The sequence below is a fragment of the Platichthys flesus genome, chromosome 15 (assembly GCF_949316205.1).
Source record: "Platichthys flesus chromosome 15, fPlaFle2.1, whole genome shotgun sequence".
Taxonomy (NCBI): domain Eukaryota; kingdom Metazoa; phylum Chordata; class Actinopteri; order Pleuronectiformes; family Pleuronectidae; genus Platichthys; species Platichthys flesus.
The window spans coordinates 13,030,428-13,052,685 of record NC_084959.1 but is presented as its reverse complement, the minus strand read 5'-3'; the positions used below and the strand labels follow the sequence as shown (position 1 = coordinate 13,052,685).

General features: G+C 43.0%; 1 protein-coding gene across 1 annotated transcript; it reads right to left on the bottom strand.

Annotated features, from left to right (window-relative positions):
* Positions 1 to 3,763: 3,763 nt before the first annotated feature.
* LOC133969917 (transmembrane protein 47-like) lies at positions 3,764 to 12,193 on the bottom strand. Its single transcript, XM_062406642.1, has 3 exons — positions 11,819 to 12,193; positions 8,191 to 8,331; positions 3,764 to 5,049 (listed from the first exon to the last, which is right to left on the bottom strand). The coding sequence occupies exons 1-3, from the start codon at positions 12,033 to 12,035 to the stop codon at positions 4,868 to 4,870; spliced, it is 540 nt and encodes a 179-aa protein (XP_062262626.1). The 5' UTR covers positions 12,036 to 12,193; the 3' UTR covers positions 3,764 to 4,867.
* Between the last annotated feature and the right edge of the window lie 10,065 nt (positions 12,194 to 22,258).

Below are 22,258 nucleotides of genomic sequence, written 5' to 3'. Positions count from 1 at the left end.
TTTTGGGATATATGGTGAACTCCCTGTCATTATTTCGAACATTTATGTGCGAGAGAAAAATTTTAAACTCACTTTACTTTTTTTAATATATATTATATATATATATATATATATATATATTTGATATATATATATATAATAATTAAGTTAAGGGGAATAAATTAAGACACAGAGAACAATGAGACATTTAAGGTATTTCTAAGTATTTTACACATACTAGATTCTTGAAAGAAAAAATACAATGCAATTTGTGTTGTGTAAAGACTTTCCTCATCTCAAAATATTTAACACAAACCTTTAGACAGCAGCAGTGTTTGTTTTCCTGTAATACCCCAAAGAAGAAGAAGGAGAAGAAGAAGAAGAAGAAGAAGGAGAAGAAGAAGAAGACGAAGAAGGAGACGGAGAAGAAGAAGAAGAAGAAGAAGAAGAAGAAGAAGAAGAAGAAGAAGAAGAAGAAGAAGAAGAAGAAGAAGAAGAATTTTTATCTAGGACAAGGTGGAACCCTGAAGCTCTTCATAATTTTAAAAAGCAAAACATAGTAAACCTGATCTACTCCTGAGAACCTACTTGTGAGTGTGTACTGGTTACGAGTGAACTTCAGGTCTGTGGTTAGGACAGCACCTTGTTTTTCTAATGCTCATGATGCCCTCTAGTGTTCAGATGATGCATGGCACCCACCACATTCACAACTGAAATAGGTGCTATCATGGTGGCACTGTGTCGCCTCACAGCAGGAAGGTTGTTGGTTTGAATCCCGGGACCTTCTTGCATGTTCTGTCTGTGTCCTTGTGTTTTCTCACCCAGTCCAGAGACATGCTGAATGGGGTTAGATTGACTGGAGACACTAATTGGACTGAAGGTGTACATGTGGAAGGTTGTTTGTTTCCCATGTGTGTTTCCCCTGTGGTGGAATGGCGACCTGCTAATCACACTGACATATTTTTATTTAACTTATGATAAGAACATTCAGATTTTATTGAAATGACTATGATGCCACACGTCATCTTGTTGAAAACACAATCTCTCATCACATTTAAACGGGTTGTTTGGCGTCTGGAGAAACTCCGGAGCGGCTTCAGAATTATTAAAACAATGATTAAAGCATTTCATGAAAACAGTCAGTGGTGCTGAGTGAAGTTGGAAAGTTTTGTTCATCCTACCTGGTTTATCCTCAACGGATATTTGTTAGTCAATTTTTTTAAATAAAATAAAACTGATTTAGTTTTATTTCTGCTGTTCCTTGCTCCCGATAATCAAACTCTATTCTCTTGACTCCAAACAACACATATTGATTTCACCAAACTAATCAGTTAGCAGTATAAGTACACGTTGCATAAAGAGTTTCCACTGTGTGATACTCTCCCCTCACGTTGGGAAAGGGACCATCTGACTCCAGGCTGGGCGCTGTTTGAGTTTGATCCAACATTCACTGACATTCTCAAGGTCACCTCGGCAGCTGACTGCTTCCCACACCAGCTCCATACCCTCCACGTACACGTGTGTGTGTGTGTGTGTGTGTGTGTGTGTGTAGGGATAGATGTGTGAGAAAATACGTGAGAAAACTGAGATAATGGAAGATAATTAATAAGAGGAAGCACAGACGTGTTTTTCATGTAACTGGAGTGGTGTATGCAAGCCAGGTTTTCCGTGAACAGTCCTGGGGTTTATCTGGACCATGCAGACTGCAGGGCAGCACAAGCTGATAGTGGAGGAGTGAGTAACCTTTCTCGAGGTTAATGTGTAATTTTGGCGGGGCCAAGCTTGATGGAGGGTCGGAAGGAGGGTAATGTATAGCCCAGGTGTTACTTTCAGTCCATTTATTTGCCTCACTGCTCTGTTGACCCTCGTCTGCAGAGGACTTCCCGCCTTCTGCCGAGGATCACACGAAGAGCTGGACAACTTCAGGTTTGCATTCTTTCTTTCCTCGGAATTTCTTAAATGTAATCGTATCCCTCAAACAATGGTTTCCCTCCTCAGGCAACGAGCTGTCAGAGCCCATGTTTGTCTCTGTCCCCCGGGCTCAGTAACTGGAATCTGTCCCTGCAGAGTGAAAGAGTGCAGGGCCTGGCTGGTTACTGTACCTGGGGGCCAGCCGTGCTCCAGAGGCTGCATCATCTCCACTACAGATACTATCCACTGCATGAGATTCACAATGTCTGAACGGGGGAAATATACTGTATATGTGTTTCGGTTTGGTTTTGCTTCCTTTGCTGACATGAGTTGAACTGCTCCTCTGCAGCCGTGGGAAAAGCGGCAGTCATAACCAAAGTATTCCGAGAGGAGATGAGAGAATGAGGCAGCAGCTGCAGAAATTATCCTCAGCTGCCCCTGTCTCACTGGATTATTTTTTTTATATAATAATACACATCTATTACAAATTCTTACTTGTTTTTTTACTGTCTGTCTGAACTAAAAGAAAAAGTAAACGCCCTATTTGAAAAGATGCAATGTTTTTTCTCTCTCTCTGTTTCTGTCGTGTCTGCATGTTCATCAAAGCATAGACAAAGAGTTAATACAACAAAAACAATGTAAACCACATTAGAACTGATGTTGGATCTGCATTTCTCAGCTATATGATTGAATCTCAACTTCAGCCTCCCAGCTCCAGACACTGTCAGGATATGATTAGTAGGTGGGGAAGGACTTAATATTGTGGGTGTGGTGCCCTTACAAGTGAACCACGTAAAGAAGAGGCATGTGATGCATTTACTGTGTGTGGGTGGAGGGCTGAGAATGAAGAACCGCCTGACATTTTGACCTTTGACATTTACAACACAACAAAGTTAGAAAGTTAATAATTTGAAACAGTCTTCCTTCCAAATAAAAAGCAAGGAAAAATAACCACGGGAGGATGATTTTTAAACTAGAAACTTCCTCCAGCAGTCCCCTTATGAAACCACATTTAAATTTACTAGATCCAGATATTTATTTGGATCAGCACCAAATTGCACACTCTGACTATAAGTCACCTTAACATGCCTGAATATTTTCATCAAGATCCATGCCATACCAGACCTTTTACAGATCCGTCCTCCCTCAACAAAATATGTTAGATATTGGTTGGGTAGCTTTAACATAATCCTGTTTACTTAGAAATAACCTATTTTACTGAGGTACTGTATAAACGTTGATATAGGGATGTATTGTGTTTGAGTCAGAATATTTCTCTTAGAATAAATTGTTCTGAGTCAATGTTCCACTTGTTTAAACAGTCAGGTCCTCTCGCTGTGATATTGAATATTTTACCTTGTGATCTAATGTTTAACTAAAGACAACATGCACAAGATCTGTGTCAAGAAAAAAAAAAGGTCTAAATCCTTTGTAAGGTTTCTCACACACACACTCAAACACACACACACACACACAAACATACGTATTGTGTGTGCGTGCGATCGCTCTGCCGCGATGTAACCACGACGTCACCTTTGACGGGTAAGTCACATTTCAAAGATTCCAGGGAGGTCGCTGCTATTATAAGACAACCAGTGAGCTGGCACCTCACACATTCAAACACAACTTTTAAGCCAGGCATCAGGTTAACATCGGGATTTTGTGTCGTGTTTGTTTTCTTGGAGCTCCGCAGCTGGAGCGTTCACACTGCTCCTCCCTTCGGAACGATTCTTTGAGCAGCTGTTGCAGTTTGAACTCCGCGGAGTTAAAAACAAGTGTGAACAGGGAGACTTCACACCGGGCTGCTCACATGTGGCAGCCACACCTGTTTTGAACACCCAGTATATCTTTAAAAAAATGACATATCTTTTTAACGATCGTAACGTTTAATAAACACAACCACAAATCCTTCAAGCACATTCATCCTTGACAAGTAAATATGACAGTGCAGTAAAAATGATCTCAGTAATTACATGACATGGATACGCCAACTCTCAGACGGTTTTAAATTTAATTGCAAAATATGACTTATACATTCGTTTTTATGTTGCTAATTAATTTTCACACAGCACACGGTCTGGTGCAATTTCCTCTGAGGCGTGAAATAGTCTGGCAGCTTTTCCTCTTATTAGGCGTTGCTCTAAGAAGTCGGTCAAAGGTGAAATTGTCAAAGGTGAAAATGTCAGAAGGCCACATGATCGCGGCAAAGATTATTTTTTTTTAACAATAAGTTACACTCCTAACAATCCCGAAAACTACAGCTGTTTATTCTTCTTCATGTAGAAATACTCTGTACACATTTACATTTCTTACTTTCAGACAAACACTTGATCGCTCCAGGTGACTAATCTACACTTCATATATCAGAAGGCTTTCGCTTCGCTAGATACGTTTGAGGCCATGGAACACGTGAAGGGCAAGTTTGGGTTTTCAATATGTCTAAAGTGGGATATGAGGCCATCCATACATGAACAACAAGCTTGTCCTCTTAAAATGCTTACAAAAAAGAATTGTAAAAAAGGCATTGTGGAGATGCGTCAGTCCCTTTAAATGTCCAGCCGGCGCACAATCACATGTCAGGGAGAATCTGCTGTCCTGTTCCTCTGACAATAGAGGGATCCGGGGCCAACGTGCTGTGGAAACGTCCAGTAGCCTCGGAGGCTCGCGGCCTGTCCAGAAAGCTCTCTGTGCCTTTGCACCTCACTGTTGACAGCGGCAGGGCTGAGGGACCCGCTGGCCGCGTGTGGAGGGGGGTGGGCGGCTGGGGGTGGGTGTGAAGGCCCTATACAAACAGCCCCTGGCCGGAATTAGGCCCTCACAACCTGTCTAAAAATAACAGAGAGAGTGAGACGGCGAGAGAAAGAGAGAAACGGGGTCTGTGCTCGCCGGGTGGAGAGGAGTAGCACACACCGTGTGTGTTTATGTGTGTGTATTTCCGGAAGCAGGGTGTGGGTGGGGGAGGTGGTTGAGGAGGGACTTAGTACATTGCATCCTCGTATATGTCCGTCCGCAGGCAGAAGAGGATCCCTCCGCCCAGCATGAAGATGGTGGCCCCCCAGCCGAGCCCGTAGCCCCAGTTGAACTCATGGTACGTCTGGAGAACAGTTCCGTCGATGAACTTGATCGGGTAGAGGACGAGAGCGCAGGCCTGCAGAACCACTGGAACACACAAAGAAGAGAGAGAGAGTCAAACATGAGATATCCTTAAAATCATGCAGGCAGAGTTCTACACTTCCACTCTCACAGTTTATATTCTTGCTGAAAGCACTTTAGTCATTTAGGTGACCTTGTCGGAGGGAACAAAGAAAACTGTGTGTTTTTAGAAGCCTGTAGGTAAAAAATGATGTGTGTCTCAAAACAGGTTTAAACAAGTCCAATACTCTATTACCATGACAAAACAATAGTCTGAATGTATTTGGCTTATAATGTATAAGATCATAATTAAATTTTGATTGTCGATTCAAGCGTGGACCGTACCTTGCTTTTAAAAGACAAAGGAAGAGATTTGGAACAAAATGCATTTCCATTTCTTGCAGAGTGTGACACCTCCATCAAAAGACAAACACACTTTGATGTGACACATCTCCCTGTGGATTTCTCCTTCAGTTCAAAGTAAGGAGTCTTGTGAAGTGGCCGGCTTTTTTCCTCGACAGTGATCGACTTAAACAGCACAAGGCAAAGCCTGTGCAGTGGCTCTACTTAGTTAAATGTGAAATGAATAGATTTTTTTAAATATAAGAATACTTGTAATAATAGTTTATTACAGGGGAGAATAACCATAACCGCAATAAAAACCACAGTACAAACTGGGAGTTGAAATTTAGTTAATATAGCAAAATGTCTAGAGTGGGAAGATACCATCCAGTGACATATTAATAAATGCTTTGCGTTAAAGGAAGGACCTAAGGAGAGATTTAAATGATGCCTGTCTGAATTCAATAGAGAGTTCCAGAGTCTGGGGTCGCGAACAGCAAAGTCCCCTTTAGTCATATGAGCTGGGAACTGTGAACAACCAGTAGAGCTGCATCCTCAGCCCTTTCTTACAGTCGCCCTTATTCTCGTCCATCTTGAGATCTAAAAAGTACAACCACTTTGGTTTTCCTCCATCTTTGTGAATCATGGACTACAGCGCTGTGCGATCAAAGAGGAACTGTGGTCTCTCCTCACAGCAGTTTCCTCTCCGTGCGCTGCTCGGTGACTCTTGAGGAAAGGACTCTCTGTAGCCGTGGCTCCACCTTTCCTTCCTACAGGACGGCGCGGTGGGCGTGCAAGAGGTCCGATGGCAGTTCGAGAATGCAGTGGTGTTGATGGAGGCCCATACTGAGCTCGCAGCCCCGCTGAGGTCATATTTCTGGACCGAAAATAAATACCACAGCCACACTGCTGCCAACGGGCATTTAACGACCATCCCCTCTGCTGCTGCTGCTGCTGCTGAGGACTGTGTGTGTCTGTGTGCAGGCCTTATTCTCGTAAGGCTCTTAAAGCAATTACACACAGGAAAGGATAACACTGCATTCCCACGCTTTTCAGTAAATGGCGAGCAGTCATTCAGACGTGGTCATTAAAATGGCTGCACACACTGGTCCTTTGTCACTGATGTTTTCAGGGACAGAACAAGACAGAAATCTCCTCCATCGACCTTCCATCACTAACTTAACAGTTTTGTTTTATCTATCTGCCACTACTGGGAAATAAACCCACTGTAAAATTAGAGATTTATCAGCTCGTTGTGTTATTCTACATCTTACAGTAATATACTTGTTAATGACCTGTCCAGGGTGTGCCCCCCCCCCCCTCGCTCAATGTCAACTGGAATTGGCTCCAGGCCCCCCTGTCGCCCGCGACCCTCAGGTAAGCAGTATAAATAACGGATGTAATTATGGGTTTCCAGAGAAATAGGACTAAAGGGACAGATGGTTTGGCCCTTTTTAGGAAATAGTAGATGAACCGACACAAACCACACTTGTGTGCCACTGTTAAATGTGCGACAGAGAATAAAGACCGGACACAGAGGGAAATACCACCACCACGGCCAAGCAGTCCCCTTAAATTCTTTTAATCTGCACCAAATTACACTCACTCATGGATATTAGTTTCCTTAATGTGCCTCATTTCTTTTTCATCCAGGTCCATGTTTGATTCCCTGGGAAAAACTAAAACATCCAAATATGGATATTCAGGCTTGTTCGGACGTGGAATTCGTACTAATGCTTTGATGGATTTATCTCTGTACGGTTCACTGATAGATGTTTTTTTAAGAAGAAATTTGCAAACAAGAGTCCAACAGTCCCCTTATGAAACCACGTTTAAATTCACCAGATCCAGATTTTTGATTTGGATCTGCACCAAATTAAACACAAGCTTCCTTCCACCAAGTTTTGTGGGAATCCAATCTGTTGTTTTTGTGTAATCTTAATCACAAATACAGAAACTAGGGTGGAGACATGACCTCCTGGGCAAAGGTAGCATCTCTGTTCAAAGTTAAGTGGACAGCACCTCTAACGGTCATGAATAAACAAGCTACAGTTGATAGAAGAGAGAAATCGACATCAAGAAACCCAAGAAGGGGATGGATTTCCCATCACCTCCTTTGAACTTGCAGGCGTGATGAGAAACGGCAGGCGGTGGAACATTACTTGTGACACATAACGGGATGTCTGATTTATTCTATAATCAAATTTTTACTTTGGAAACTTTGGCAGGACTGGGCTGAGTTAAACGGTGGTAAGTGGTTAGCGTTTCATCACCGCTCTTTAAATAGAGTCAAAGCACAGGCTGCGAGGCAGTGACTCCAACGCCTGTATAGTATATGAAGGAATGTGTTCTGCTAAAAACTTTCATTATAATTGTGTGTTTCATATAGATCCTCCCTCTCTCCGGTGTCAAATTGTAGTTTTGACCGCAGGACATTCTCACAAAGCACACGGTGCAGTCCAGCAGTGAGTTGGCTGAGGAGTCTGTGGTTCTCTTTCGCTCGGTGACTTCACTGTGTCGGTAAGGCTGCAAATTCTGCGGCTACTTCTTCTTGGCACACGAGCCTGCCGCTCCTCACCACAGCAAAAAAAATGAGCTCAACAAGCAAGCTTCTTTTCTTCTGCACCCTTTTATTTAAAGTGAGCACTGGAACGGGGGGGGGGGGGGAAGGAAAAACACTGTGTGTATGGAAATTGCTGGGGTTGTGGTGAATGCATATGAGCTGCCTTTCTGTTTCCAAATCGTGTATAAATATTCATACGGGCTGATGTTTTGAGAAGCTGTGCGGTTGCAAGGTGATGGGGGAAGGTGGAGGAAAGGACCTACCCGCAGTGAAGAGGAGCACGGCCACGGTGCGGTAGTGCTGCCTCTGAGTCCCCCGGCAGAGGGATATGAGGGCCACCAGAAACGCCACCAGAGTCGCCACGCCGCCGGCCGCCAGGAGCACCAGCGTGGCAATCTGCCAGTCTGCGGGAAGGGGACACACACGCAGGTTAGAGAGGGGGAGGAGAGCACGCACAAACACAAAAGCTCGATTGTTGAATTGAAGCGCTTTGCTGACAAGCGCGAAAACAAGAGCGGATCCCTCGGGGGGAAGCGAGCGAGGCAGAACAAACCTCGGGCCTGCACCACAGAGCCATCAGGAACCACACGGAACCTGATTGGTTACTCAGTCCTCACAGTAACTGGGTTAAATAAGTAGAATGTACCTGGATTGGACATTAAGAGTGCCGTCTGTTGTACTTGCACCATCACACACAAGTGTTTTCCCTGTAAATAAATTTTTGGGTATTTTTTCTAACTTTAGACGAGGATGTCCCTTTAAATCCACTGAGGCAAACTGTGATGTGTGAATATGGATTATTCAAATATATTTGATTGTTATTGCAGGTTTCCTTATCTTTCCTTATCAAACATTTGCAATGGTGTCAACACAGTTTTCTTCTAGAGGGGCTGAACAAAGTAAATGCCCCAAACATTTTCTTGAAATGTTCCTGACAGGCCCCTGGTCAAAGGTCAGAGAGAGCCCATGTGAGAACAGAGAAGGAACATGTCCTGAAAATTCACAGCGAGCGAGTGGTTGGTGCCGTTTCTAATAAGCGGCGGACAGATAACTGAAAGAAAAAGGAGGAGCCATACGAGTAGAAGACTCCAACGAAGAAGTCAATAAGACCATCAGAGTTTTTGCCGATGGCAATGGCCGGTGTCGAAGTGCTGTAGACATAAACATTGAGTTCTTCCTGTTGTTAGGAATGTGTCTGACCCTTAGAATCTCCCGCTGCGGTCACCATATGTGAAAAGCTAACTGCTGAAAATGTCCAGCCCCAATTTGTTCACGTCTGAAAACATCTCAGAACATATTCCAACCACAGCTGCCCCCTAGGCTTAATATAACTCCCTTTATTTATGAACTTCAGTATTGGTGATGGTTTACCATTCGCGCTAACCTCTTCCATGTGATGGTGGCTTCTCAACAGCACATTTAATCTGTTTATTGCAAACAAACTGCGGTAGCTCCCGCTGGAAAAGCAAACCTCATCGGTTCCATGTGCGTCAGAGGATTCGTCCCTGGAAATACCTACACATCCCTTCAGAGCGTTTTAATATTTAAACTAATCTTAACTCTGTATACTGAAAAGCCTTGACAGAGAGAGAGAGAGAGAGAGAGTCTGATACCAGATACAAATGCATTCAGGAGAAATGGTTAAGTCTTCCATCCCTGCCTCTATCCTCTCTTTGATGTCCCACTCGTCCCCGTCAGGAGACAAAAAGCCCGACCTCAGAAGACGAGACTCAAAAGGAGGATTTGCACTTGATGAAGCTGAGTGAACACTCGGTGCTGGGTGTGTCCCTGTCTTCAGTGTGGTAGAACCCCCCCCCCCCTGACATCTTTGCTCCATTATGTGGTCGTGGCCTCTATGTGGTGAACTCCCCAAAAAGAAAAACAGTGTTCTCACAACACATTTCTCCATCACTCGTCGCGGCTGCGAGTGTTGACACTGTTTTCATCCGCGTTACTTCAAACGCCCTCGGCTTCTTCTGCCTGTCGTCGCCCTGAAGATAAATCTGTAACTGAATCACTTTGGAGATACCAAATGAAAATATGTGCGTAAATGAACCCGCTTTGGCTTTTTGGTGAACCGCACCTTTAACCCTAACACAGACCCCCCCCCCCCTCCGCCGCCGCCTTAATGAGCTCTGCAGACACTCACAGCAACAAACACGCCTCTTATTCACCCTGACACATTCCACAACATCAGAGAGCACTGAGCCACACCAAGCTCCTGCTTCCCTCTCTGTGGCTGTGCCTGTTTGAGGCTGTGATGGTGGTAGACAAGCAGCAAAAGTCACTCACGCCTGTTCAAGTATATTTTATATATATATATTTAGCAACCAACCAGGACAAGATTTATATGAAATTCTATTAAGTTTTGATTTAAGCTATCTATTCCCCTTTGTTACAGTCAGCTGTTGTATGTATAACGGGGATGAGGCTCCAGCTAAGCCAACCTACAGCACTGTACCAGCCACCAGCCAGATGAGGGTAAATCCGGTAGGGTTTAATGCTGGTTTCCTCCCCCCAGTGGGAGAAAGGAAGGAGGTCGAGGGCGTAAACACCCGTCATGTGGCTTCTCTGCTGGACAAAAGGCGGCCTGGTGGGTCCGGGCCTGGTGAGGTGGAGGACGTTGGGGGAAGATGCTCATTGTGTCTCTTCAAAGCCTGAACTTTTGCTGGGAGTGTGTTCACTCTCTGTGCGCCCAAGAGGATTACGTTTACGTTTTTTCAAGATGTGTGAAGATATGGGGTTTGGGCGATATGGCTAAAAACTTTGACCAAGATAGTCGTCATTTATGTCACATTATTACTTCTTCTAAGTCTAAAGATGGATTTTTGGTGAAGGTGCATGTTGCAGCTGAATCCCCCCCCCCCTCTTCTAAACCTGAAAGAGAACTGTGGTAACCTTCAGTTGTCATAAAAACACCACAGTTGTTGAGTTTGTCCAATTGAGACGACTGTAAAAGACATGGCTGCCTCTGTGGAGAGGACCTGCTCCCAATGAAAGTATAAAGTATTTAAATATAAGAGGCCTATTCTGGGGTAAAGAAAACAACAATTTGCACAATTTAGATGAAACACACTAGTGAAAAAAATCACTAGGATTCTCTTTTCTATTCAATAAGCCAATAAATCCTTTTTATCTAGATCTTACACACTTTTTAAATCACAAAGACTAAACTTGTACACCTCCAGCCCTCAGTTGACTCCTAGTTATCTCTGTGCGGATAACAACAGTGAGACTTATTACTAAGTCAACATAGTCTCTATTCTATCTCTGCTGTTTTGCGTGCTTGCTCCCGAGCTTTGGTTACACCACAGTGACTGGGCTCAGCATCACACTGCTGGTCCTCAGTGACACCACGTCACCCCTGTGGTATGGAGAGAGGAAATTCATCAGCATCAGAAACAATGAACGCCCGAGCGGCTGGACAGAGACCAACAGGGACAACTAACTCAGACTGTGCCCATGGTGAGGGGGCGACGGCCGCTGTGGTTCGGTTCAACAAATACTCAACTCCTCTTTGTGTATTTCCAACAGTGTGCGTGTAGCCTCTTTGTGGCTGATGAGGAACACAATCCACTGATAACACGCTGCTTTAAAACCACACTTCAACAACACAAGGGATGATTACCCACAGCATTACGCATGTGCCATAATAAGTGGAGAGAAATCACTTCCAGCCTTCGGATTTCTGTTGTTCCAAAACAAGCGGCTCATGTTTTTTCAACATCATCAAACACTGTGCTGCAACAGCAGTAGTTTTTTAACTGTGTCGCCGTCCCCCCCCCCCCCCCCTCCGCCCCCGCCCCCCCCCCCCAAAAAAAAAACAACAAGAAAAGTTACAAATACCAACACATGGAATGAAAAACAACGTGTCAAAGCACCGTTTCCTACCAGATGTGAGTGTGGAGAAGCAGCTCCACTGGGGCTCCTCTCCCGGGTGCCGTGCGTTGGACTGGGAGCAGGACTCCCACAGCGACAGGGAGAAGTGTTCGGCGGTGACCCAGGCGGGACTGAGCAGAGCCACCAGGTCCAGGCACAGAGCCAAGAAGACGCACAGCAGCGCGATCAGCTTGAAGGGTCGGAACACGTACACCTCGTTCACAGACATCTTCTTCCTCTCGGCCTCCTCTTCCTCCTCTCATCCAGAGGTACCGCTCACTGCTGCGGGTCGGGCGCTGCTGAGAGATGAGATCGGTCCTTGCGCGTCGTCTACCACCATAGCATGCACTGCTTTGTGTGCGGGTGGGTGCGTGAGCATGTGTCCAGCTGGAAAAGTTAACTGGGAGACATCCGGTTATATCGAGTTTTCAAAATAAATGCTGTTGTGCTGGGCCAGGCAAAGAATACATCTACTTTTATTCCAGGGCTGGGTCATATAGGCATAATTATATAGAGATGGACATTTTCATATCAGTTCATATCTATAATTATAATAATTCCTGTCACATTATAATTTATTAAGTTTAAAGTCTGATTATTTTGTTAACTCTTCTTGACAATCACTTAATAAACAGCAATGCATTATATCTGTTATGTCACTATCGATACAAATTACAATATTATCATTGTTGATATTGTTTCATTGCCCAGTCCTACTCATTCCCACTGCATTATAAAATAAACTACACCTTTATAAGTTTGCACCCAATAATTAATTGGTAATACTGCATCATCCTATAATCCTTTACTTTTTATCATAAAGTGTAATATTCATTACTAATAAATCATGATAATATTTAGGCCTGTGAATTGGCTGCCATTTGTTAATGCACAAATCCAACATAAAAAAAAGCAAGGACAACAAAACAACGGGTAAAATGAATGAAGTCCAACTGGATATAAATGAAGATGCACGACAGAAGAATAGAACGTTTTAAACTGGTAGTCTTCCTTTAGTGGATGACAACAGCCTTTGGAAAACTGGACACACACATGCAACAGCATAGGGGAGCAGTCGTGTCAGGTTTGGGGCTTTTATTTTGAAAACCTAGTTAAGCCCCCTCCGCCTTTATGATGTATTTATAATCAGAAAGTAAATTCGCTTAAAATAAGGAGATATGAATTTAGCAGTGTTTCCCCCCACACATTAACATTTACAACAAGGTAATTCACAGTACACATGATATAAAGTAAGACTGGGGCAACAACAAAAATACTAAATCACACCAGACAGAGTGCATTCAAAGTAGCACAGAATAAGAATATAACGTTTAATTAAGGTGAATTTTAAAAGAGAAACACCAAACCAATCATACAATTACCTATTAGTACTTTACTTGTCTAAAGTAACTCACAAAGTTTCCACATTTTTGGTAACTTAAAACCATGTTATACCTTCATAAGAGGAGAAGTGATCCTGATACATGCAGCCAAAAACATACTTAAATGCATGAGAAGATTAAAAAGTTGTGTGAAGATGAACTTTCACCGCTCAATTAAGACAATAATCCATTATGGGGTTAAAGACAGAGTCCAGATTTAGATTGTGACAGGAAGTGATGTGCATTTCTCACTCTACCTGGTACTGGTCTTTGTGCATTAACTCAGTCTTTACAGACTCTGAGGTTGGGGAGTAGTTTACTCTCTTTGTGAACTATCCCTTTAATGTCATTCACGAAACGCTGAGGGTTGTATTATGTGTTGTAGTGTGCAAATGATCCAGCAGATGGCAGACATGTGACATTATGGTAACTGGTGTCCATTTAAACCCTATTTCTCTCCCCTCATATACAGTATTTTCAGTGGATATGAGGTGTAGCAGGATCACACATGAAAAATCCAGTTGCTGGCTGAAAATCGTTGTGACAGTTTAACAGTAAAACCGCTGATTAGCTGTTTGGTCTCGTCTGCTAATCCAGTTCTGGCTTCTTCACACAGCCTGGCATGTGTGTGGTCCGGGCTCACCGATATCTGTACCTGCTTTAGGAATCAACCCTTTAATCCGTGCTCACGCGTACGTTGGGTTTAATATTTGCAATGAACTAAGACTCGATTTGACGACAGTGTGGGTTGTATTTATTCACGCACCCACCAAACTGTGGAATATTTCCATCCAACCAAGTAATAACAGGAGCAAACATGAATAATCGGCTGGATGTGGGGACAACTAATGTTCGATCATTTTGCTTCTGAGGCCTAAATGTTTCCTCACATGACCAACCAGGCTACACCTTCAAGTGTTTATGATTAAAAATAACAACAAAGCTACAAACAATACCAAACCTGCCTGGTCTCTGAACTGATTAAACATTTGTTGAACATTTAGTCAATCGTTTGTAAAGCAGCTTGAACTTTGTTTGAAAGGCCCTATATGAATAATGTCTAAATTTGATTGATTGATTTAGCTGGTGCACTTATCTGCCTGGATCCAGGAAAAATTACAAATTCACTCCTTGTTTGCATGAAAACAGCCGCACTAAGTTGTTTCTCAAATATACGGAGAACTTCCAACTTGTGATATCGAGAAACATTTGTAACACATGTATGGAAGCAGCCTTTTGTTAACTTTTGTGCATGAGAAGGTTTTTCCTGTGAAAGTCACACCTGCAAGACAATGATTATGTTTACATGGACAGCGGTCATCCAAAGATTGCCCTTATTACAAGTAAAACATTATATTTGTTATGATGTTTACATGAGTTGCTATTATATGGCATATCTAGAGAGAGAGAGAGAGAGAGAGAGAGAGAGAGAGAGAGAGATAGAGAGAGAGAGAGAGAGAGAGAGAGAGAGAGAGAGAGAGTCTGGTGATTGACCCTGAGAAAACATTTGACTTAATAAGCTCGGTTAATTTGTTAAAACAACAATGAACAAATCTTTGATTCATGGCTCCCTGGTGATAACCGCACGTCTTAGAAAACACCAAATAAGGGCTTTGTTTATGTTAAGTTCAATATATATGGCAGTTGGTAACTGCCGTACAGGTCGATACTTTGAAAACTCCTGATTATGACCTTCATGTTAAGGTCATCGGAAAATTATATTTACAAAACAGTGTCTGGTTCAGACCTTTTGCTGTAACTTGGTATTGGAATAATGGTATCCATGTACATATATTAGGAATGATTACTAGGAAACCGATGGCTTGACGGTTACTTTAAGTATTTCAATACCAGTGAATATTCTGAGCACAGCCTTTCCTCAAGTGTTAATGTACAAACTGAACTGATTCAGGGACCTTGGATTCCACCTCTACTGCTTTCTTGCCCAGTCTGGTTTAATTCCACCCCTATCATTAGGTGCCTAGATTAGAGGTTTTCAGTGTGTCTGACATAATGAGAGTTTCAGACTAAATGCCACCCTTCTCAGTCCTAATGGTACGACCAGGCTGCCAGCGGGACATCGGAGGAGAGGGTGGGGGTTGTCTAGTTTCAGACACATCCATGGACAGAGCATTTCTCATTTCCTCTAAATGCACCTCCTCCCCCGGCAGAACAGCCAGAGCGCTCTGTCATCCTCCTCCAAAAGCCCCTCATTAGAAACTCGGCCGAGCAGACAAAGCTACTTGAGGTGGCACAATGGTGACTCCCCACATGGCGATATGAACGAGGGTACAGGAAATCCAGGTCATCCTGTACTTTTTACCCTGTCCTCTCTCCCTAATTCTAACTCGAGCTGCCCACCTACAAACCTGTTATACCCCATCCGCCATGTTTTAGATATCCTGGCGATTTTTACACAGACTCACAAATTCCAACACAGGCACAATGTGAAATGACACATGATGATGTCCCACCTCTGTGATTCATCAGACGGTGAATTGATGATTAGGAATGTCTCAGCGCCTCGGAGGTTGAAAATGCTTCTTCAGGAACTATGAGGAGCTGCTCTGTTGCTCATTGTGCTCTCTCCGGAGCGACTGCAGCTGATTAGGCTCAGAATAAGCCTCTCAAGGTTTTTACGGCCATGAATGAGCTTCCATGGTAACTGATTAGGCTTTGTTAAATGATGCTGCCGTTACTACAGAGGTCGGCCCGGCTCATCACTCTCTTTACCGTAACAACACCATCGCACCATCGTGAGTCATGCTGTGGTCAGACTTCACAGTTTTAACATGAGTCAGGATTATTTACTCACTTTCTAATTCCTTCAGTTATAACTTCACCGTGTTGGGATATGTCACCACTTAACTTTATCGCTTAATTATTTTTGGACATCCTTACTTTTATTTTCAAGGATCACCTGACACTACTTCTAAAGTCAAAAGAAATAGTAGACAAGTGGAAAGAAGTTATACATTTTTATTGGATACATTTCCAGACCTTTTGTTTCAGAGCACAGCAGTGACTTTAGCTAGATGTTAGTACAGCATGCTAGGCTAACATAAGAAAAAAGGCTTAAATATTGATGAGGTGTAACATGTGCACCATGAACCATCTAATTATATCACCACCACACGCTAACCTTTGTTTACAAAACACATATAACAGACAGATTGGAATTACAAATACTTGATGGTGATTCTATATGAGGAATCAGTAGTAAAAAGCAAGTACATTTTCACAAGTCATGTATTTTAGTTAGATTTTGAGGAACTTGTGCTCTGTAATTTTCCATTCCACTTCAACTTATTTTGCGTATTTGATTGCATGTGGCATTTTTCAGATTCAGATTCATCATATACATATTATCAACAAAAAATACATAATAATGTGGTCTTACAGTTGAGATATATAGAAGTAGTTCCAGCCCAGCACTACTAGCTAAACTAAAACATTACAGCATTATGCATATAAATAGTTCTTACCCATTTGGTCATCCAATTAACATATTTGTATTATGAGTAATTTTACATCAAATTTATAGATGTTCATCCTGAGTGTGAAGTTAATGTGCATAACAAAGTTACCCCACAGTCTAATCCACTCATTCATAAACTTATTTACTAATCCATTCATTCATTGATGTACATGTTCATCTTCTCTCCAGTGGCCCATTAAGAGACACACTAAGACAAACATCCTCTCTGGACTGTGCAGCTTGTTGAGCTCATCTCTGTCCCTCCATGTTTTAACCTCGCAGCTCACGTCTGACGACATGTGGCACCGTTGGCGTCACATTGACGCTGCTGTCTCCTGAACATCACAGCCGTCAGAGCACATGAGGTTTGTTCAAAGTCACCTCCTTGAACCCTCGACCCGTTCAAACGCATTTTTTTCCTCCTTCACCGAGTTTCTTCATAGTCTCTTAGATGTTAAGCGAGCAGCTGGGTTTGAAGTATCCTGCTGAAGGTCCCGTTGACAGTTGGTACTGAGGGAAGTGACTTCATGTCTCCCTCACTTCCTGCCCTCCGATTTAGCAGCTTTCCAGGGGATTTTAAAGCGATGGCTCTCCAGTGTTAAAGGTTCATCCTGAGACCACTGCTGCTGCACTGACTCCACAAAATGCTGAAGTGTGTTATGAGAACGTGAGTGACGGATAAGCCTCGACCAATGTGATGAGGGTCTTCTCTCCGCATCATCTTCACTGTCACATCACGTCAGGATTTCAACTCACATCAAAGTGGAGGAGACGGCCTTTAGAGTGATGAAGATGAGGAAAATGCTGTGTAAGCCTGTTACGTTTTGGGAATCATCATCAACTGGCTGAGATTTTTTTTATTTTGTTAATTAGATCCTCATTCTTCCCATTTTTGTTTTAAGTTATTCGGATGCAGTTTCTCAGTGTCTGACTGAGACAAGCTCATGCAGCCAGTGCCTAAAGTACGATGTGGTTAAGTAAGAATTAGTTTTGTGCCATTTAGAAATAGATCAATTAAAGAGTTTTCATCCAAACACAGGCAAGTTAGGATAGAGGGAGAGAGAGAGAGAGAGAGAGAGAGAGAGAGAGAGAGAGAGAGAGAGAGAGAGAGAGAGAGAGAGAGAGAGAGTCTGGTGATTGACCCTGAGAAAACATTTGACTTAATAAGCTCGGTTAATTTGTTAAAACAACAATGAACAAATCTTTGATTCATGGCTCCCTGGTGATAACCGCACGTCTTAGAAAACACCAAATAAGGGCTTTGTTTATGTTAAGTTCAATAAATTATACCAGGCCAGATTTATTTATGAGAGCCTCCAGTGTTTGCGCTGGACACACGGAGCCCTTCTTGGCTTCACAGTCTCTGCAGTCCCACTGTGTCTCCTGAATGTCCACCTGTCTCTCTGTGGCTCGACCACTCAGGGCCTGTCTGCCAGCTTGTGGACATCTGTTTACTTCCTCCTCCATCGGTCGTCATGGCCACAACCCCACAACCCCCCCCCCCCCCCCCAGCCCCTCACTATTGCCTTTCTCTCCCCTCCCTTCCCCTGGCTGGCCGGCCCTCTCCACCCCTCTCTCGTGTTCCCCCCTCACACCAGCTGTGAACCACTTATGCTTATCCTGCAGTCCACCTAGACTTCACATTGGCGGATAAAGCACAGCACAGCACTCCTTCTGGAACTGTCACTGTACTTTGCTGTGTGTGCTGGTTTGCTGATCCAGAGACACCTTATCTAAATGTGCACACCGACACTGGATACGTGTCTTCGTTTTATCAACAGGATTTACATCATGCAAATGGTTGAATGGCAAATGTAGTTTTGTTGTTTATTGCAATGCACAGCAAAAGGGAATGACAAGCAGCCGATACATGGATACATGGATATTATTTTATCAATTTGAAATATAGAAGACTGCATATTTTGATTTGATCCACAATTTATAATCTTCGATATTTCTTTAAATGCAATAATAACTGTAATGGCAGATTATTTTTCACATGCCTGTTGCCCTGGAAACCCTGGTTGACCTCACTCAAACCTTGACCTGCGATGTCAGTCTTTTATTCACTGGCACACTTCTAAGCATTAAGATTAAACAATGGTGACCTTCAGGAGACATAAAAGCAAGGAAGGCCCAGGCTTGAGCCAGGGTTCGTTTGTCCTTACTGGGCTACTGTAGAAACGTGGCGGTGCAATGTTGTGGACTCCTTGGAAGAAGACCTGTGCTCACTGTAGATATAAAGGCTCGTTCCAACAAGAGGCACAATGATTGTTAGTTTCAGGTTATTCTAATTAAGAATATTGAAATCAATTCTCCTAAATCCTACATACGGGACCTTTAATATGATTGGTTCTACTCATATGTACTCATATAACATTTCAGTATTATGATAAAGTGTACTATGTATTGTATCCTGTCCTTTAAGATTTATGAATATTACAATGGTAAGAATATATGTGCAACACATGGAAGAAACTCAAGTGTGAAAGACATTGAGGTTATATGTATGACATCGAGGATTAAGTATATGGATATCTCCAGTTTGAATGGGCACAACATAAGTGAAAAATGAGTGGACACTGACACAGATGACATCAAATGAATTTAGTCTGATGTCATGTAGGAAAAACCCCTTACAGCTGAGTCAAGCATGTGACTTCAACTTTATTGTCCCCGAGATTTGTTTTGCAGCCAGGCAAAGAAAAAAAACTCACACAGACAGACAGGCACACAGTATCAGCCACAAGAAAGAAAACATTGAAAAGCATAAATACATGAATACATCAAAGAGCAACAGAAAACCGAGAGCCAGTAAATGTTTGCTCTTGGTTGGTGATAGACATCTGAACTATTTGTGTGACCAAATAATACACGATGACACAAGAAGAAGTACATGTCCGAGTCATTGTCTTGCCTCTGAAACTAACAAAGCACCAGATTTCTGCAGCCGCTGAGCACATGTTCCCTCGTGACACGAGGCTCGACGTGACGCAGCGCCTGACTGGGAGCCAGGTATCCAAATCTGCTTCACGTCCCATCTGCCCCCATCCTGATAGACTACCCCCCGCACCCGACACTCTCTCCCCTTCCCTCACACTGTGGGCGGCAGCAGCTCACAGAGGGAGGTGTGGAGCAGCCAGTGATCAGAGTGAATTAGAGTTATGCTTGACATGCAAAGGAGAGGCTCCAGAATGTGACAACAGCTGAGTTTGAAAGTGAAGCTTTTCTGCCTGAGGGGAGACGAATAGACGACAAAGAGAGCGTGTCCCGCCGTGAACAGAGTCGACCCCTTTCGTTGGCTCTTCATAAACAGCGACGTGTTATCCACTGACCATCTGAGAGCAACTGACGTCTTCAATCTATAAGTAGAGAAATCTATTAATGACCAAGATTGTCCCAGTATAAATAATCTTTATTGTCCTTCACACCAGGCTGAGTGGATATCCTCAACCCAGAAGAAATCCCACGTGCAACCGTGTGGATAATGAAAGAAACACGTTCTACGTCTTTAATGAAAGAAACACTTTCTACGATATAAATTCATATTTTATCACCTTCATATTTTTACGTTGTCCTAATATAATTTGACCAGTGAATCACATCAGATTCCTTTTGTTAACTTTCGATATACATTTGCATGAAAAAAACATGGTTTTAATTTCATTCTGAATGTCCAAGGTCTTTATTTGCCTGAAGCAGATCCTGGCCCTGATTTTGTGATGTTGTACTTCTTAATAAAATAATGGGGTTTTATAAAGTTAATAGTCTATGATCTCTGAGCCAATATCAGCAGAGACGGGTAAGAAGAACGCAGCGTTCATGCCAAGAAGATCTGTGTGCAATGAAACCATTATTTTGTATTTTGATAATCCAAGGAATTTCTGAAATAATAAAGTATTTCATACATAGTTGACTTAGAAAGTTGTTTTCTATATCACAGAGTATATCAAACATTTCTTGTGCTATTGAATAAAACATATCAGTATTAAAAAGTGAGTAAAACACTGTGAAGTTGTATCTGCCCTCAGGCTGCTCCTCATCCAGCCTCAGCCCAAAGAAGATTTTGTTCCTGCAACCTTATACTGTACATTTGTGCCGTGGCCCAGTTTTTCAGGCCCAGAAGTCAAGACTCTTCAAGGTATTTCACAACAATGGAGTTCATTTGTTTGGCGAAGTTTGGCCCAATGTAGTGTTTGTGTTTTTTCCTTTGCACATCTCGGCCTGATGGGAGTATCGTGTGACACCTCTGAAGCTCCACATCTCACCTTTCCCCCGGTGTGCGACACTGACCGTGGAGCCCCGAGTATCCTGACAGAGCTTTCAGTGAAATGAAAACCCAAAAGCTTTTTACTCCAACCGGTTACAGAGCCACACGTTTGATGGAAGGTTTACATCGCCATCCCCCTTTGTAATCTATTATAACATCACTGTGAGCAACGTTGGCTTCATAGTGAGGAGGTGTTTTGGTTTCCTCGGTGTGACAGATCCTGCTGGTGTAGTATCTTGAAAATACCTTGTGGTAACATCCAGCACACAAACTGATTTGCAAGTTCATACAAGTCATTTATTCTGGTGGAGAGCTTCTGTCTCTTCATCAGCAGATAAAGAACCTGTGCTTAGTCCAAACCCAGGTTCAGGATTCTGTTACATTGTTTACATTTGTTCTGGTTAGTTTTGGGTTCCAATGGTAATTTAGGGAGCTAAATACTTTTGTATTTCATATGTGCGTCCCGGCATAGTCACCTTTCTGCTGTGTCTACCTGTACTTGACAATGATGGGTTTGTAGCATGCACCTGACATGGATGTGTTGACAATTTGGCTCTAGTACTCACTCACTTTCTTTTTACTTGCTACTTTATCTTTTTTAAATGCTGTCTCAACTTCCTTCAATCAGTCCGAAAGGCCAATCTAAAAAAAACAAAAACATTTTCACATCGCAAAAGAACCAAACTATGGTTCTGGACAGAGACCACCTCTTTTGGTCACACAAGATTTAGTTTCTCTGGTCCAGACCTTGCTCTGAGGCATCTTTCTAACTTGTTATTTTGGTTCTGACTAAATTAAAAGTCTGAAGGTCGAGACCGAACAAGGTTGTTGTCAAAGCTTCACAATTGGGCCAAAGAGGCCACCGTTGGCTGCACAATTGAGCAAAAAACTCCTCCTGGTGATCCTGATGGCCACGCCCGACTGTGGCTCCAACAGACAGGAAGCCTCCAACTGTGGTGTTTTTTCTCAAAACTTGACAAATCTCTGATGATCTTGACCCAGTTTAAGTTCCCATGGAAAACCACAGTCTTGTAGAGTCATTAGAAAATAAATGTAGGGACCTGAAATCAGGAATCGCCCCAGACAGAATTCAGAGCCCTCATATGCATCATGAACTCTCTAACCCCAAATGTAAAATAATCTCCTTTTCCTCCACGCACGCCTCTACTGTGCCATGCACCTTTCTGGTGGGACTGATCCTCAGCTCCACCCCAGCCCCACTCTGACTGGTACCTCGGGTTATTTCCACGGTGGGCGGGTCCGAGACTCATTGGCTTTAGGACCCAGTGGAGGCAGGCGGCAGCAGCAGCGGCTCGGCTCTC

Coding starts and splice junctions, on each gene's coding strand:
- LOC133969917 (XM_062406642.1), bottom strand. CDS start 12,035: ATGTCTGTGAACGAGGTGTACGTGTTCCGACCCTTCAAGCTGATCGCG. Junction 8,332..11,818: donor CTTCTCCACACTCACATCTG/GTAGGAAACGGT, acceptor CCCTTCCCGCAG/ACTGGCAGATTGCCACGCTG. Junction 5,050..8,190: donor CGTGCTCCTCTTCACTGCGG/GTAGGTCCTTTC, acceptor TGTGTGTTCCAG/TGGTTCTGCAGGCCTGCGCT.